At 37.3% G+C, this 18696-nt stretch overlaps 1 protein-coding gene across 12 annotated transcripts in view; it reads left to right on the top strand.

The window, feature by feature from the left end:
• RBBP8 (RB binding protein 8, endonuclease) overlaps positions 1–18696 on the top strand; it is a 118495-nt gene that overhangs the window by 76699 nt on the left and 23100 nt on the right. For 11 of the 12 annotated variants that reach the window (XM_028837673.2, XM_077974524.1, XM_077974520.1 and 8 more), the window contains 8 exon segments: positions 542–646; positions 4863–4960; positions 6558–6670; positions 8370–9264; positions 9346–9472; positions 12539–12627; positions 13815–13929; positions 17823–17966. In XM_028837673.2, the coding sequence (XP_028693506.2) occupies positions 542–646; positions 4863–4960; positions 6558–6670; positions 8370–9264; positions 9346–9472; positions 12539–12627; positions 13815–13929; positions 17823–17966 (1686 nt within the window). 12 annotated transcript variants of the gene reach the window in all.

Below are 18696 nucleotides of genomic sequence, written 5' to 3'. Positions count from 1 at the left end.
ATCATGGAGATAAATGATATAGTATACATTAGATGCTTAATCATTTGTTTATTGATTGATTATTTGAGATAGGGTCTTACTCTATCATCCAGGATGGAGTACTGTGGTGTGATCTGTAGCTTAATGTAGCCTGGAACTTTTAGGCTCAAGAGATCCTCCTGCCTCAGCCTCCCAAGGCGCTGGGATTACAGTCATGAGCCACTGTGCCCAGCCCAGTATACCTTTTTAAATTAACCTGCTGATGTGTAACAAATAAAAAAAGAAAAGTAACACTAAAATGTTACTACTCTGGGCAGTTTGGGTCAAAAGAAGCTGTCTGTTCTAGTCCCCTCTCTCCCAATGTCTTAACTTAAACTGCTTTGTTTCTTAGTGAAATTAAAGGAGCTTACTTCTTAGAATACAATAATTAGGTCAATAAAATGGTACTTGTATTTAAATACAGATAATACATTAAAATTTTAAATATGAATAAATAAAAATAATTTGATAATACTTTTCATCATTGTTTATTATGTAATCTCTTATTTTTTTCTCCCCTTAGAATTGAGAAAAGTTTCCAAGTCTTCAACTCATCCACAACATAATCCTAATGAAAATGAAATTCTAGTAGCTGACACTTATGACCAAAGTCAACCTCCAATGGCCAGTAAGCAAGATACTGAGATTACTTTACAAGTTTAAATTGTGGTTATTGGTGGGTAAGAGTGACCCACAGTCTAACTTAGACAATATTTTAAAGGTATTTTCTGTATAATTTTGTTTATATTACTAGTTTACTATCTTTTTCATATTGGAAAGTAATGTTATCCTATTAGTTCATATAAATATCCCTAATGATATTAATATAAATTACTAATAATTTTAAGTAAAGAAGGCTTTACTGTAATTTACTTATTTGTTCAACAAATATTTAAGCATCTGTTGTATACCAGGCACTAAGTAAAACAAAGCCCTTGTCCTCATGGAGCTTATGATCTAGTTGAGGGAGAAATAAAATTTATGTCAGATAGAAGCAAGTGCTCTGAAGAAAAGTAAAGCAGGGTAAGAAGGGATATTAGAAAGCCTCACTGGTAAAGTGTCGTTTGCATAAGGACTGAGGGAGGGAAGTGAGTCACGTGGCTATCTGGGAGACGGGCACCCAGGCAGAGAGATTTGCAAGCCCAGAGGCCTTGCAGTGAAGATGGCATTTGGTTTGTTTGAGGAACATTAAGGAACCCTGTGTGGCTGGAGCAGAGTGAGTGAAGGGGAGATTGGTTTGGACAAAAGGAAAAATAGAGTTACCATTTACTGAGATGGAAGAGACTGGGAGCCACAGGTGTATAGGTTGGGGCAGGGATGAGTAGAAATTAGAAGTTTCGTTTTGGGAATATTCCATTTGAAATGCAAACTCAACATTCAGGTAGAGTTTGGATTCGTGAGTAGATGTGAGTTAGAATTTAGAGAAGTTTAGGATGGAGACACATGGAAGTTGTCAGCATGTAGATGGCATCTAAGCCATAAAACTAAATGAGATTACCAAGCAAGTGATAATAGAAGGGAATGAGAAGTCCAAGTATTGAGCCTTAAGGAACTTCATTACGTAAAGCCATGATTTTCAACTTTTCTTTTGTTGAAGAACCCCCACCCCAGCTTTTTTAGACATTTCCCCCTCCCCCCAATCCCTTCCCTACTGGAGTTTTAGTACTACAGATATACTGTATATCTGTTTAAGTGATACGTGTATGCATGTATGTCTGTGCTTTATACATAGTAAGGTTTTTTTTGCTCCCGCCTGCCCCAAACCATTTTTACTCCCTTAGAGAAAAGATTGTAGCTGTTGAGGTTGTGAAAATGAGTAGGAACCAACAAAACAGAGAAGGAGCTGCCAATGAGATAGGAAAACTAAAAATGATGTCCTTTAAGCCAAGTGGAGAGAGGACGAAGGGGTGGTCAACTGTGTTTAACAATGCTAATAAGTCAAGTAAGATGAAGACTTCTTAGAATTGACCATGGGATTTGGTTGCATGGAGATCACTGAGTGTTGAACTAGTGACATGATAAAAACTGTTAAGGTGTAATATTGACCATCTGAGATCTGTCTCATGTTCAAAGGAAGCTAAGGACAGAGAAAGTGGAAAGAGCACATACAAACAAGTCTTCCAAGACTTGACAGTCAAGAGGAGGAGAGAACAGGACAGTGGCTAAAGAAGAACATGAGTCAAGGGATGATTTTTTCAAGATGGAATATTATAGCATGATTAGCACATATTTATGTTGATAGGATGATCAAGTAAAGAGGAGAAAATTAATAATTCTGGAGAAAGAGGGAACAATTGCTACATCCTTAAAAAGGTCAGAGGAGATGAGATCCAGAGCCCAGTTGTAAGGGTTGGTCAAGGTTAATCTCTTATTCATTTTATAATAGTATAAAAGTTACATTCTGAAAGCTACTAATCATTTTATATTAACATGTGTGTCTGTTTGTCTGTCCATGAGTATGTGTGCATGTGCATGGAGGCTCCGGGTCCTCGGGATATAACACTGAGGTGCTAGGGATATAACACTGAGTGCAGCAGATCCTTGCTTCTCAGCTCTCTAGAACCAATTCTCTTCTGTTGCTGCCAGGTCTTTGCTCCATTATTTGTCCTGTCTTCCTTATACAGTATCTACAGTTTCTCTGCTGTCATTTTTAAGTATATACACGTATATGTTATCTTCCATCTTTAAAAAATAACCCCACTTTTAATAATCTCCACCTTTAGCTACAGCTTCTCTTCAGAGGTGAAAAAGTATTAAAGTCTATATTCAATATCTCTACTTTCCTAATTCGCATTCACTCCAACTCACTGTAATATGGATTCTACTCCCACCCCCACCCGCAAGAGAGGAAGAGAGAGGGAAGGGGGAGGGAAGGAGGAAAGGAGGGGAGAGAAAAGTGCTAGAGGAGCAGGGTATAGGGGAAGGGAGGGAGACTTACAGGGGTTGAAGAGAGGAGAATGCATTCACAAACCCTTTGTTACTGCTTACACTTGAACTGCTTCTGACTGTAAATGTCATCAGTGTTGCTGTTCTCCAAAATATGTGGTACTGTGCCTGTTCTATTTCTGTCTCTCTCTTTCTCTCTTTTTTTTTTTTTTTTTTTTGAGACCAGGTCTCTCTCTGTCACCCAGGCTGGAGTGCAGTGGCACAAACACAGCTCACTGCAGCCTCAACCTCCCAGGCTCAAGTAATCCTCCCACCTCAGCCCCCCAAGTAGCTGAGACTACAGGCACACACCACCATGTCTGGCTAATATTTGTATTTTTGTAGAACAGGGTTTCACCATGTTGCCAAGGCTGGTCTCGCTCTCCTAAGCTCAAGCGATCCACCTGCTTCGGCCTGCCAAAGTGTTGGGATTACAGGCGTGAACCGCTGTACCTGGCCTCACTTTCTATCTCTTCCTGGAGGAATGTCACCTAGAGTCAGTAGTCTTCTCTCATTCATATGCTAATAAATCCCAAACCGGTATCTCTGTCCAACTTTTTTCCTGGATTCCCAACCCGTGTATCTACCTGCTTTTGGATATCTCTACAGGGATATCCTTCAATTTCAGCATGTCTACAGTTGACACTTAACCTGTCAAACTAACTCTTTATCCTTGCATTTGCAATCTCAGTGAATGACACTATACATGCCTCTTTGAGTCATCCTAGATTTCTGCTTCATCTGTTTTTTCTCAACAGCCTCTAAGTTTTACTGATTCTACCTCCTACATATCTGTTTTACATATTCTTCTGTGCCCCTATTATACTAGTTTAGGCTACTAACATCTCTCATCAAGACAACATGTTCTAGTAATCTAATTAGTCCTCTTGCCTATTAGTGATTGCTTCTTGCCTAGTGAGTGTCACAGCCACAAATACCTTTTCAGCCCACACATTGCATTTGTTTTATTTAAAACTCTTAGACATCTCTTCATTGTCTACAGGATAAATTTGAAACTCCTTAGCATAATCTGACCCCTAACCAACCTAACTGGGTTCATGTCCTACTCCCATCTTCTGCAGTTTGACTTCTGGCAGTCAAACCACGCATAGCAAACCCCAAACAAGCAATTTTATTTCACTTATCTAGACCCTTAATTATACCTAGAATTCTTTCTGTCCCAGTCCAGTTAACTTGACATATTCTTCCTTCTCTTGAGTCAGCTTAAGCATCACTTATAACTTTCCTTGATTTCCCAAGAGATTTAGAAGTCCTTATTCTATGTTTGAATCACCCCTTTTATGTACCTTTATTATAATATGTTTATCACATTCTGTTGCAATTCTCTTTTTACCTTGCAACTGTATAAGCTCCTTGAGAACAAGAACTTTTCTTTTCATCTAGTGCTTAGCACAATACCTGGAACATAATAAGTGCTCCATAAATATTTGAGTTAAACCTTTATAAAATACTAGAACATAGGTGATTTATGAATATGTGTTATCTTAACCTGAAACATGCAGTGCTGACAACCTCTCCTACAAAGTATGTTTTCATGAAAGATACCGTACATACAGTTTGATATTCATGCTGTAACATAAGTCACAATAATTCCACTGTAAATCCATTTTATGATTTTTTTCCCCAGTGGCAATAAGAAAAATTACCTATTACATTCAGTTCATTTAGGAAAAACATAAAATTTACTTGGAAAATTTTAGCATGCATGGACCTGCAACTTATTGCCATTTATGGTAGGTATATTGGACTTCTTGCACAGAGTTTTAAAATGGGTCTAGTGCCATCTTACAAACTATGAGCCTTTTCCTTTCTCTTTTGTCATTTTAATATGTCTAGCTTCTACAGTTTTGTAAAGTTGGTTTTATTATTTATTAAAATGGTTTATTATTTATTCTTAGAAACACATGGAACAAGCAGCTGTACCCCTGATAAGTCATCTTTTAATTTAGCTACAGTTGTTGCTGAAACACTTGGACTTGGTGTTCAGGAAGAATCTGTAAGTAATTGTTTAGTTTGGCAATAACATGAATTAATTTTATATCTTTTTAGGTCAGTTCTTAGAGAATTAAGCAAGAGAATTATTTTATCTAAAGATCTTGAGTAAAGGCCTAAAACAAAACTTATGTTGTTAGAAAGTCCTATTTCTGTTGTCCAGCCCAGCAGTCTCAGAAATCTAGAATCTAGAATTCTTGGGATATGGGTTGAGTCAAAATTTAGGGGAGTAATCACGGCATAGAGATTTTGTCAACTTTCTTCACTTCCCCCTCTCTCATGCCCACTCCTTGCCCTCATCTAAGAGATAGACCTAAACCTTTAGGTTGATTTCAGAATTGTTGTTTTGTTTGTTTTATTTTTTAGAGATAGGGTCTCACTGTGTTGCCCAGACTGGAGTGCGTGTCTATTCACAAACACAATCATAGAGCACTATAGCCTCAAACTCCTGGCCTCAAGTGATCCTCGCATCTCAGCCTCCCAAATAGCTGGGACTACAGACATATACCACCATGCCCAGCTAATTATTTTTGTAGAGATAGGGGTCTCAACTGTGTTGCCCAGACAGCTCTCAGACACCTGGCCTCAAGAGATCCTCCTGCTCAAAGTGTTGTTGAGATTACAGATATGAGTCACCACATCCAGCTGTACTCTTATTAAGTTGTCTTGCTGTTGAATTTCTAAAACTTGAATTGGTTTTTCATTACATAGGGATTTGTTTGTCCTTTCTAGTTTTAAATTCATTCTTAAATGATAATGGGTAGTTTTTAACCTTTGAACTTTGAATGCATTTTAATACTTTCTAATTCCCTCCTACCCATAAACCTCGCAAGTCATAGCTTAGACACCAAATAGATCGAAGGAGCTGAAATCTAATGACTTGCTGCTCAACGTGTGATCCATGGGCCAACAGCATCTGCATCACTTTTGAAGTTTGGTGGAGATGCAGAATCTCAGACCTACTGAACTTGCATTAACAGGATCTCCAGTTGACTTGTATGCATGTTAAAGATTGAGAAGCACTGTTCTGTAAAGGATTATTTTAAATTCATCTCCTATCAGTATGAATAATTATCTCTATTCCCTTCTGCACATCTTAATGTTGTTTTTTGGAATTGGAGTTTTATATGCAAGTAGTAGAATATACTTATGTAAGACACTGATGCTTTTCTCTTTAAACTTAGAATGTGCTTCATATTTTTCATTGTGGTGAAATTAACAATCATTTTGAAGTGTACAACTCTATGATATTTAGTACATTCACAATATTATGCAGCTATCACTTCTATTCAGTTCCAAAGCATTTTTATCACCTTCAAAGAAAACCTCATACCCATTAATCGTGTATCCCCATTCTCCTCACCTCATTCTTCCACCTCCCACTTGCATCCTCTGGCAACTACCAATCTGCTTTCTGTCCCTATAGATTTGCCTATTCTGAATATTTCATATAAATGGAATCATATGTTATATGGCCTTTGTCTGGCTTCTTAGTATATTTTTGAGGTTCATCTGCATCGTAACATATATCAGTACTTCATCCCTTTTTAAGAATGAACAAATCCCATTACATGGGTGTGCTTCCTATTTTACTCTTGAAGGAAACTCAAGGTCCCATGAGCCCCCTTGGTAATGAGCTCTACCACTGTCTGGAAGGAGATCACAAGAAACAGCCTTTTGAGGAATCTACAAGAAATACTGAAGATAGTTTAAGGTAATCACGGGCACATTGGTGAAAACTTACAAGCTATTGGTGAGATCCCATTACAATGAATTCCATATAATTAAACCATTTCTCTCCTTCAACATATAGTTGGTTATTCTGGTTATATACATTTTTACTTTAAAAATTGTCTCCCTAGTTTCTGACCAATTGAGAGCTTTTTTGCATTACAGTAGAAAGGTGGATATCATTTTTAGCTACTTTCTGTGTTTCTGTCAAGCAGTACTTGTTCCCAGTACTTGTCACTCTGCTCCTTTAAAGAGCCAGTCATCCCTTTGGGGTTTATATTTCCAAAAACTGGATGTTCTACAAAATGCATCTAGAAGCTTGGATGAGCTTCCAAGATTGTATTGCATCTCATTTTTACTAATTTCAGAATATCTATTAACTAATAATACAGCCATTCCATGATTATCAGTGGGGGATTAGTTATAGGACCCCCTCCCCCGTGGGTACCAAAATCCAAAGATGCTCAAGACCATTACATATAAAATGGCCATCATTATTGCGTATAACCTGTGCACATCCTCCTGTATATTTTATGTAATTTCCAGATTAGTTATAACACCTAATACAATGCTTACCTATCAGTCCATTTGCAAAGATTCAACATAGTACTTGGCACATGGAAAATTCAAGTTTTGCCTTTTGGAATGTTGTGAAATTTGGATTTTTTACCCAAATTATTTTCTAGCCACATGGTTGAATCTATAGATGCAGAACCCACAGATAAGGAGGGCCACTGTACCTGTATTTATGTAGCATTTTGCTTTTTAAAAGAGCTTTCGGTTTTTAGATATATAGATAGATATGTATATCACAGTCTGTCATCTTAGTAACTGATGAAAGTAGATTTTGTTACCCTCATTTTTTGGTTTATTTTACAGATTACAAAAATGCAGCTCCAAAAAGGTTAGATGTCTTGTTTAAGGCCATATAGCTATTTAAGTGGTAGAGCCAGAGATCTCACCCAGCCCACATCTTCAAACTTAAACTTACTGCTCTTTCTACGGATATTTCCTCTGCTAGAGACAGGCTGAATCTTAATTTATGTTGAATTCTATAGTGTAAGAATTTTGTTTCTTGGAGTTACTCATGATAAAATTTCATAACAAAAGAACTTAGGTTCTCAGTGGAATTTATTAAAATATGATTTTTGTTTGTTTGTTTGTTTCTTGAGACAGAGTCTCACTCTCTCATCCAGGCTTGGCTCACTGCAACCTCTGCCTCCCAGGTTCAAGTGATTCTCATGCCTTAGCCACCTGAGTAGCTGGGATTACTGGCGTGTGCCACCACACCTGGCTAATTTTTGTATTTTCAGTAGAGACGGAGTTTCACCATGTTAGCTAGGCTGGCCTCGAACTTCTGGCCTCAAGTGATCTGCCCACCTCAGCCTCCCAAAGTGCTAGGATTTACAGGCATGAGCCACCGTGCCTGGCAAAAGATGATTTTTTGTATAATAAAGTGATTTAAAGTACTTAGGAAAAATTTTTTAAATATGAATATTATGATAATTGAGAAATACTTCCTATGTCATTTTTCTCTGCTTTTCCCCTTCTCTTTTGTCATCTAAATGAAGAGAAGCCGAAAGCTCTACCTTGTCTTAAATTTTGGTTAATCATTTGCCTCTAAGAGGTAGATAAGACCTTACTGTTAATTCTGTATTAAAAAGTTATCACTCTTTATTTAGATTTTCAGATTCTGCTTCAAAGACTCCTCCTCAAGAAGAATTACCTACTCGAGTGTCATCTCCTGTATTTGGAGCTACCTCTAGTATCAAAAGTGGTTTAGATTTGAATACAAGTTTGTCCCCTTCTCTTTTACAGCCTGGGGAAAAAAAACATCTGAAAACACTCCCTTTTAGCAACACTTGTGTATCTAGATTAGAGAAAACTAGATCAAAATCTGAAGATAGTGCCCTTTTCACACATCAGAGTCTTGGGTCTGAAGTGAACAAGATCATTATCCAGTCATCATCTAATAAACAGATACTTATAAATAAAAATATAAGTGAATCCATAGGTGAGAAGTGTAGGACTGAGTACGTTAAAGATTCTAACTCTGATAAACATTTGGAGCCCCTGAAATCATTGGGAGGCCGAACATCCAAAAGGAAGAAAACTGAGGAAGAAAGTGAACATGAAGTAAGCTGCCCCCAAGCTTCTTTTGATAAAGAAAATGCTTTCCCTTTTCCAATGGATAATCAGTTTTCCATGAATGGAGACTCTGTGATGGATAAACCTCTGGATCTGTCTGATAGATTTTCAGCTATTCAGCGTCAAGAGAAAAGCCAAGGAAGTGAGACTTCTAAAAACAAATTTAGGCAAGTGACTCTTTATGAGGCTTTGAAGACCATTCCAAAGGGCTTTTCCTCAAGCCGTAAGGCCTCGGATGGCAACTGCACGTTGCCCAAAGATTCCCCAGAGGAACCCTGTTTACAGGAATGCATCATCCTTCAGCCCTTGAGTAAATTCTCTCCAGACAATAAACCAGCATTACAGATAAAAGAAGAAAATGCTGTCTTCAAAATTCCTCTACGTCCACGTGAAAGTTTGGAGACTGAGAATGTTTTAGATGACATGAAGGTTTGTGTTAAATGTTCAAGGATTTTGATTAAAATGGTAGCTTGTGATTTCATTTAGAGCTAACAGTTATTTGTGTTTTAGGGTGCTGGTTCTCATGAGCCAATAAAAATACAAACCAGGTCAGTCCATGGAGGATGTGAACTTGCATCAGTTCTTCAGTTAAATCCATGTAGAACTGGTAAAATAAAGTCTCTACAAAACAACCAAGGTGTGTACACTGTAAACAGGATCTCCACTTTTTTAATGACTTTAAACTGAATGTCATTATTTACTTTTTTAAATGGATTGAATTGTTTTGGAAAAAAACTTATTTCTTCCTTCATGTGTCTGTATTTATAGGACGATTCTCACATTTTACCGGTGATTTTTCTGTTCTTATGCTTTTTGAAAAAAATGAATTGAGATCTTTTGATACCTACTTTTATATATGATTTTGTAAATTTACTTATTTTATATAGTTTATTTTCTTTACAAAAGTTTTAACAAATTTAAACTGTATAGAATTTTTAAAAATAAAAATTAGAATGTTCATTATCTAAACTTTGTTCGTCACCCCATAGGACATTTGTCATTTTTCTTTGCATTTACACGTATATCTGTAAACATATTCATGTATATACTTACTTTTTTTTTTTTTTTTTTTTTTTTGAGACGGAGTCTCGCTCTGTGCAGTGGTGCAATCTTGGCTCACTGCAAGCTCTGCCTCCCGGGTTCACACCATTCTCCTGCCTCAGCCGCCTGAGTAGCTGGGACTACAGGCGCCCACCAGCACGCCTGGCTAATTTTTTTTTTTTTTTTGGTATTTTTAGTAGAGACGGGGTTTCACTGTGTTAGCCAGGATGGTCTGGCTCCCCCGACCTCGTGATCTGCTGCCTTCAGCCTCCCAAAGTGCTGAGATTACAGGCCTGAGCCACCGCGCCCAGCCACTTACATATGTTTTTAAACTCCTTTAAAAACATTGTTGACCTGGCATGGTCGCTCACACCTGTAATCCCAGCACTTTGGGAGGCCGTGGCAGGCAGATCACGAGGTCAGGAGAGCGAGACCATCCTGGCTAACACGGTGAAACGCCGTCTCCTAAAAATACAAAAAATAAGCCAGGCGTGGTGGCAGGCACCTGTAGTCCCAGCTACTTGGCAGGCTGAGGCAGGAGAATGGCGTGAACCCAGGAGGCGGAGCTTGCAGTGAGCCGAGATGGTGCTACTGCACTGCACTCTAGCCTGGGTGACAGAGCGAGACTCCATCTCAAAAAAAAAAATTGTTTGCCCTAAGATATATAGGTATCTTTTCATAATTTTGCTATCTTTTATTAATATTATTATTATTATTTGAGACAGGGTCTCACTTTGTCACCCAGACTGGTGTGCAGTGGCATGATCACGGCTCACTTGCAGCATTGACCTCCAAGGCTCAGGTGGATCCTCCCATCTCAGCCTCCTGGATAGCTCGGACTACAAGCACGCACCACCACACCCAAATGATTTTTTTATTTTTTGAAGAGACAGGGTTTCACCATGTTGCCCAGGTTGGTCTCGAACTGCTGGACTCAAGCCATCTGCCTGCCTTGGCCTCCCAAAGTGCTGGGATTACAGGTGTGAACCACCCACGCCCAGCCTGCTATCTTTAAAAAAGTAATTCTTTCTTTTTTTCAGCCACCAAACATTTCTATAGTTCAAGTGCAGTATTTTTTCTTGTATTCCTAATTGGCAAGTTATTCCTTTATTCTGGGTTTATTTTCCCTTTTTCCTGAAACACAATCATTAGTTGTTTTTCTAGTAAGTGTTTTAGTCTCTATATGAAAACATTTTTTTCACTATCATTCATGATTTTTTTGAGCTTTTTTTTATTTTTTTCATGGTTGTTCTAGGGATTACAGTATACCTACTTAGCATTTTACAGTCTACTTGGAGTTAATGTACCACTTCATCTTCTGTAACTACACTTTATGTAGTTCCTGTGTATTATATCTACATACATTGAAAACCCCACCAGACAATGTTATAGTTTTCAATTTTAAAAAAATTTTAATTGAAATACAAATCACATACCATAAAAATCACCCACTAAAATGTTGAATTCCGTGGTTTGATATACCCACAGAGTTGTACAACCATCACTGTAGTCTAGGTTTAGAACATTTTCATCACTTTCCTTCCCCATATCCCCTCCGTAGTCCTAGGCACCGTGAATCTACTTTCTCTCTTGTAGACTTGCCTATTCTGGAGTTTTCATATAAATGGAATCATTTAATATATGATCTTTTGTTACTTCTTTCCCTTGGCATGATGTTTTCAGTTATCTGTTACAGCATATATCAACATTTTATTTCTTTTTATTGGATAACTTTTTTTTTATTATATAAGTATACCATATTTTAGGCATTTATTAGTTGACATTTAAGTTGCCGCTTTTTTGCTGTTATGAACTATGCTGCTATGAACATTTGCATACAGGTTTTTGTGTGGATGTATGTTTTCATTTTTCTTGGATTATACCTAGGAATGGAACTGTTGGACCATATACCAATTCTACATTTTACCTTTTGAAGGACTGCCTATTTTCCAAAGCAGCTACACCGTTTCACATTTCCATCAGCAGTATGTGAGGGTTTCAGTATCTCCACATCCTCACTAGCACTTGTTATAGCTTTTTGATTTTTGCCATCTCGTGGTTTTGGTTTGCATTTCCTCGATGGCTAATGATGTTGAGCATCCTTTCATGTTTATTGGCAATTTGTGTATCTTCTTTGGAGAACTGTCTGTTTAGATCCTTTGCCCATCTTTAATCGGGATATTTGTCTTTTCATTGAGCTGGGAGAGTTCTTTTTTTTTTTTTTTTTTTTGAGACGGAGTCTCGCTCTGTCGCCCAGGCTGGAGTGCAGTAGCGCGATCTCCAGTCACTGCAGGCTCTGCCTCCCGGGTTCATGCCATTCTCCTGCCTCAGCCTCACATGTAGCTGGGACTACAGGCGCCCGCCACCGTGCCCGGCTAATTTTTTTTTTGTATTTTTCATAGAGACGGGGTTTCACCGTGTTAGCCAGGATGGCCTCGATCTTCTGACCTCGTGATCCACCCGTCTCGGCCTCCCAAAGTGCTGGGATTACAGGCGTGAGCCACCGCGCCTGGCCGAGAGTTCTTTATATATCTTAGATATAAGTCCTTTACCAGACATATGATTTGCAAAAATTTATATTCTTTAGGTCTCATAATATTTTAAAGTGATGAGAATTTTTGAAATCAGTTTTTTAATTGCTTGCTCTTTCCCTTTACCTAAGATGTATCCTTTGAAAATATCCAGTGGAGTATAGATCCGGGAGCAGACCTTTCTCAGTATAAAATGGATGTTACTGTAATAGATACAAAGGTAAGTTAAAAAGTAAAACCAAAACTCATTTGACTCTTGTTCTAATGAGGTGTTAGTCAACCTTCTCTCGTGACTCACTCTATCACCTTAAGATAGTCAGATACCTCTTAAAACCTACATGTATTTATGCAGAAAATTAAGAAATAAAAATGCTTATTCTTCTAACTTTATGGTATTTTTTTAAAGGATAATAATACTTTCTGACTTTAAAGGGCTTTGCTGAAAAATATTAATATAGTAATACAGTTTTTAAAAGAATGCAGTGGCCAGGCGCGGTGGCTCATGCCTGTAATCCCAACACTCTGGGAGGTTGAAGAGAGAGAATCACTTGAAGCCAGGAATTCGAGACCAGCCTGGGCAACATAACAAGGCCCTGTCTCTACAGGAAATTTTAAAATTAGCTGGGCATGGTATTGCATACGTGTAGTCCTAGCTTCTTGGGAGGCTGAGGTTGGGAGGATACCTTGAACCCAGGAATTCAAGGCTCCAGTGAGGTATGATCATACCACTGCACATCCAGCCTAGGCAACCAGAGCAAGACCCTGTCTCATAAATAAAAATAATGCAAAATGCTGCATGTCTTGTATAATTTTATCTTTCATTAAAATAATTCATCATGTCTTCATTAGCTTTAAAATAATGTACCATAAAATTTATTTTCTAAGTCGACTATTTTTTAAAATACTGTATTTTTTAAAAATTAAAATTCATAGCGGAAATAGTTTTTTGTCTTGTATTTAGGTTCTGTGTAGTTTCAGAAGTTCCCTTTCACTTGGTAGCATATTAATAACAAAGTATTTAACATTCACTGAGTAATATATGCCTATCAAAAAATTAAATTTAATTTTTGAAATTGTTCTTAGTGTACATTGATGTTCATTACTATGAGGCAGATTGGAAAAGAAAGGCAGGAAAAGTTCAAGGGTGTTTAGTGGTAAATAATTCTCCCTTTTCTTGGCAGCAGTCCTTCTTTTCCTAGGCTTGATTATACTAAAGCTAAAATGTTTTATAAGCAGTAAAACCTAAATCCTTACCTGTTTGTAAAGTATAAAAGTAAATATAGCTTAATGCTTAAAAGTGGTAAAATGTATGTTATGTATATTTTACCAAAATGTTTTGTAAAAATTAAATATAAGACCATAAAGGAATAATTGTTAAAACTTTTGATTTTTAAAATATTTATTCAGGATGGCAGTCAGTCAAAATTAGGAGGAGAAACAGTGGACATGGACTGTACGTTGGTTAGTGAAACCGTTCTCTTAAAAATGAAGAAGCAAGAGCAGAAGGGAGAAAAAAGTTCAAGTAAGATTTTTGTTTTTGTTTTTTATTTTAATAAAAAACGTGTGTGAAGTTTGTAGTTGTACCATTGCACTGATTAGCTCGAGTGACCTCTTCACCATACACCAGGTTTTCTCCTGCTCTATTAACTTTATGTTCCTCTTAGGAAAGCTCAGTTTCAGTACGTCAGAAAAAAAAGTCTTTAGCCAAAATAATTTCATTTCAGAAAAGATTCATATCTTCAGGGATTTGCAAATTTCAGCCAGCTACCAGTTTTGTAAATAAAGTTCTACCAGAGCACAGCCTTATTCATTTCTTTATGTATTGCCCATCGCTGTTTGTTCCATACAGCTGCAAAATTGAGTAGTTGGTGCAGAGACCTTATAGCCCCACAAACCTCAAATAGTTATTTTCTGACCCTTTAAGAAAAAGTTTGCTGATCCCTGGTATAGATAATTTTCTATAAATGGTATAACAGGAAGTCTTGAGTCCTGTGTTAGAATTAACGTTTGCTAAAGCAATTTGATAAGGAAAGAAAGGAGAAATCTACTGAGAAGTGTTAGTATAGTTTTACAGGTTAACATTCAGAATCATAGTGTATATGCTGAGTTAATCTGCTGTATTCCCCCTCTACTGATGAGGCAATTTGGCCAAATTGGTGGTCTACAGCCCTTTGTAGTGAGAATCTATTAGTTGTTCACCCAAAGTCTTGATTTTCCAGAAGAGATGAGAACAATAGGAGGATTTTGGTTAGCACTACCTTAGCAACTTTCCTAACTGTAGGGGCACATGACATGAGAACAGCTAGACTAGGAACAGTTGTCATTTATCACCCTTATGTATTGAAGGGCAAGGGTCTGCCACATGGGGAAGCAGTGCTAAAAGCAGAGACATTCCCCAGTAATCATTTGTTAGAAGCCAAATACATTGAGGTTGGGTGTGCATTCCTTATCTTCTGCTAAATTTTCTGTAGTCTACCTGCTCAGAGCAAAAAATAAAATAGTCTTGCCCTGGCTTCTTCTGAATCGGCGTATCTATTGCTGCCTTAAATGCAGTAAATGAAAGAAAATTTTAGTAGTCTTTGCCTTGTTTTTCAATGACATATAACAAACCGTATGATGAAGCAGATGGTTACCTAGGTAGAGAAGCCAATACCTATTAAAAGAAAAAACCTTCACAGTAGTTTATTGCCATTTTATGGCTTGTATGACACTAAATAACTTTTCTTAGTTATTATAGCTTAGTTATTATAGTTATAAAAGCAAAGAGGATACTTTGCTTTTAAGATTATTTTCTTCCTGGTACTAGCCTCTGATCATGTTTTTCTCATTTTTGTAGAAAAGAGAAAATCTAAAGTATGCCTACTTTAAATCTACTCAGAAGACAATAGTTTCTCAAATTTATTTGAAGCAAGTATCATGTGAAAGAGAAATTAGCACTTGGACTAATGAAGGGAAATTATAGAGATAATTTTGGCTAATAAAGTGCTGTGGATACTATTGCTACATAATGAATGAATCACTGGAATAACTCAGAGGATTCAAACAAAAGCTTTTCTTTTCTTCCTAGTTTCTGTGGCTCAGGAATTCAGGAAAGGCTTGGCTGGTCAGTTCTGTTTCAGGGTCTCATGCAGTTGTAGGCAGATGGTGGCTGGAACTGAAACAGCAGAGGGCTGGGCAGCTGGAGAGTGACTTGGCATCTCCTCATTCACTCTCAGGGCTTATTCACATAGGCTCATTTGAGCTTCCTCTTCACATGGAAGATAAGTTCCCAGAGTTGGCACCCCAACAGAACAAAGCAGAAGCAGGTGGCATTTTTATGACCTCAGAGGTAACATAGTGTCACAAAGATCTGCACAGGCATAAAGTGAAATGAACAGGCCCTCAGTGACACTCAGTGGGAGGAGTGTTGACATCATGTTGTAAGAACAGCACTTGGAGTGGGAGACATTAGTGAGGTTATATTAAAAAAAAAAAAATTTACCCCATAAGGTAAAACTTTTCCAACACTCAGAATTGGTTTAAAATGAAATATACCAATAAAAATTCCATATTACTGCCAGTATTTCAATTCGGAAAATTTTCATGCACCTACTCTGTGTTAGACTTACTAGGTGCTGTGACAGAAAGATCAGCAAGGATATATTCTCTGTCTTCATGTATTTCACAATCACAAATCAAATAAACAAAAATAAATCAGCAATTTAACATTTTGCTTTACAAACAGCATACACAGAATGTTCTGAGGATGCCCAGCACAATGCCTAGTGCATAGAAGTTGTATTTTATTTACAAATTTGACCTTCAGCATGCAGAATGTTTAATTATCAGTAAATATCAAGCAAAAATTTTGTAGTAGGAAGTGTTTTAGGAACTAGAGATAATGAATAAACAGAACAAAAGTACTTACCTCATGGAACTTACATTCTAATGAGAGAAATAAGCAATTATATATATAATAGATGGTGGTAAGTCCAGGAGAAAGGTAAAGCAAGTTAAGAGTGAGAGAGTGCTGCAGGTTGGGAGAGGTGGTAATTACATAGAATAATCTCAGCAGACCTCTTTTCTGTCATATTTGTTAGCCAACTGGATTTAAACTCTGGTGTTTTTTAAGTGGATTATGTAATGGGAAATGTTGTTAGATCTGTGAAGATGAATTTATCACTTTCCATGTCGAATATGGCATTGAATTCCTAATTTCTAGTAATACTAAACTACCAGATGCTAATGATGATGAAAGAAAATACTTTTTTGCTACTTAATAACAAAAGTAAACATAACAGGGTAGAGCTAGCACAGTGACTTGCACCTGTAATCTCAGCACTTTGGGAGGCCAAGGCAGGCGGATCACTTGAGGTCAGGAGTTTGAGACCAGCCTGGCCAACATGGCGAAACTCCGTCTCTACTAAAAATACAAAAATTAGCCAGGTATGGTGGCACACACTTGTGATCCCAGCTACTTGGGAGGCTGAGGCAGAAGGATTGCTTGAACCTGGGAGGCGGAGGTTGCAGTGAGCCAATATCGCATCCCTGCACTCCAGCCTGGGTGACAGAGTGAGATTCCGTCTCAAAAAAAAAAAGCATGAGTAAAGGACATTTAAAGCCATAACATATAGTCTTTGTAAATGTACAGTAACTACCCAGAGTTGGGAGTTTATTCTTACCTCATACACGAATTACAAGAATTAAACCTCATTATAAGAATCATGATTTAAGAAGTGTTTGTAAACACTTCATTACATACATTACAGTTTGTTACTCACTTAGAGTAACTGAATTAACACTCAGCCTTACAGCTTGCAACTGATATTCTCAGAATCATGTTTAGCATGTGTCCACAAACACTTCACTACATGCGTTACATCTATACACCAAAAGAACACTCTTCACAGCTAGGCTTGCAACCCTCAGTGTAATAATCATGCCTTTAAACATTTCATTAATATACATTATAGTTTGTTACTCACTTATATTCACTGAATTTAGCACTCTTAACAAGACAGCTTTTACAAGTAACATTCTTAGAACTATCTTTTGCATATATGTCTACAAGCCTTTCACTACCTATATTACATCTATTCACTGAAAGAACACTCTTCAGAATAAGGCCTGTAATCCACATTTTTTTTCTTTTCTTAAAACATTTTTTAAACTTAAATTTTATTTTAGGTTTGCAGGTTCATAAAAAGGTTTGTTATATAGATAAACACGTGTCATGGGAATTTGTTGCACATATTATTACATCACAGTTATTAAGCTCAGTACCCAATATATAATCCTTATTTTCACAACCATGTTTTAAAAAGTGTCTTTAAGGACTGCATTCTGTTATTGTGTGGCAGTTACTACAGTTTCATGATGGTCTATATAGAAAGCAAAAGCTTGCTTGTTGCCCTCAGCTGATGCTCTTTTACATAGATGAAGAAAGAAAAATGAATGATAGCTTGGAAGATATGTTTGATCAGACAACACATGAAGAGTATGAATCCTGTTTGGCAGATAGTTTCTCCCAAGCAGCAGATGAAGAGGAGGAATTGTCTGCTGCCACAAAGAAACCACACAGTAAGATTATTTTCTCTTTAACTATGGCTTCTCAGTTGCAGAATTCAGTAAGTTAAGTTATCAAGCTAATTAACAAAGTCTTGATGACATATCAACAATTAAAGTTTCATATTTCTTGTATAAATTTTTTCACCTTTTTTAAATTTTGAGATAATGTCACACTAATAAGAGTTCCAGAAAATTGTTCGGCATTCTCCTGTACCTTTCACTCAACCTCTCCTTATGTTAACGTGTTATATAGCTATAAAATATTTATTAGAACTAAGAAACTAACATTAGTTTGGTATTAGAAATTTCTTTCTAAATACGCATAAAATTGATAAAATTTTTGAGAAACTTCTGTTAATTATTAAATTAATTATAATAAAGTAGAAGGAGAAAATTTTGTAGAACATTCAGATCTAGCCAGGCACAGCAGTTCGCACCTGTAATCCCGGCACTTTGGAAGGCCAAGGCAGATGGATTGCTTGAACTCAGGAGTTCAAGACCAGCCTGGGCAATAAGACAAAACCTCATTTCTACAAAAATTAGCTCGGCATGGTGGCACCTATCTGTAGTCCCAGCTACTTGGGGGCTGGGGCGAGAGGATCGCTTGAACACCCAGAAGGCTGTGGCTGCGTCAGTGGATCACCCACTGCACTACAGCCTGGGCAACAGAGTGAGACCCTGTCTCCAAATAAATAATTATACTACAGCCTGGGCAACAGAGTGAGACCCTGTCTCAAAATAA

Source organism: Macaca mulatta, chromosome 18 (genome assembly GCF_049350105.2).
Source record: "Macaca mulatta isolate MMU2019108-1 chromosome 18, T2T-MMU8v2.0, whole genome shotgun sequence".
In the NCBI taxonomy this organism is placed as follows: domain Eukaryota; kingdom Metazoa; phylum Chordata; class Mammalia; order Primates; family Cercopithecidae; genus Macaca; species Macaca mulatta.
This window is presented reverse-complemented; position numbering and strand designations above follow the sequence as displayed.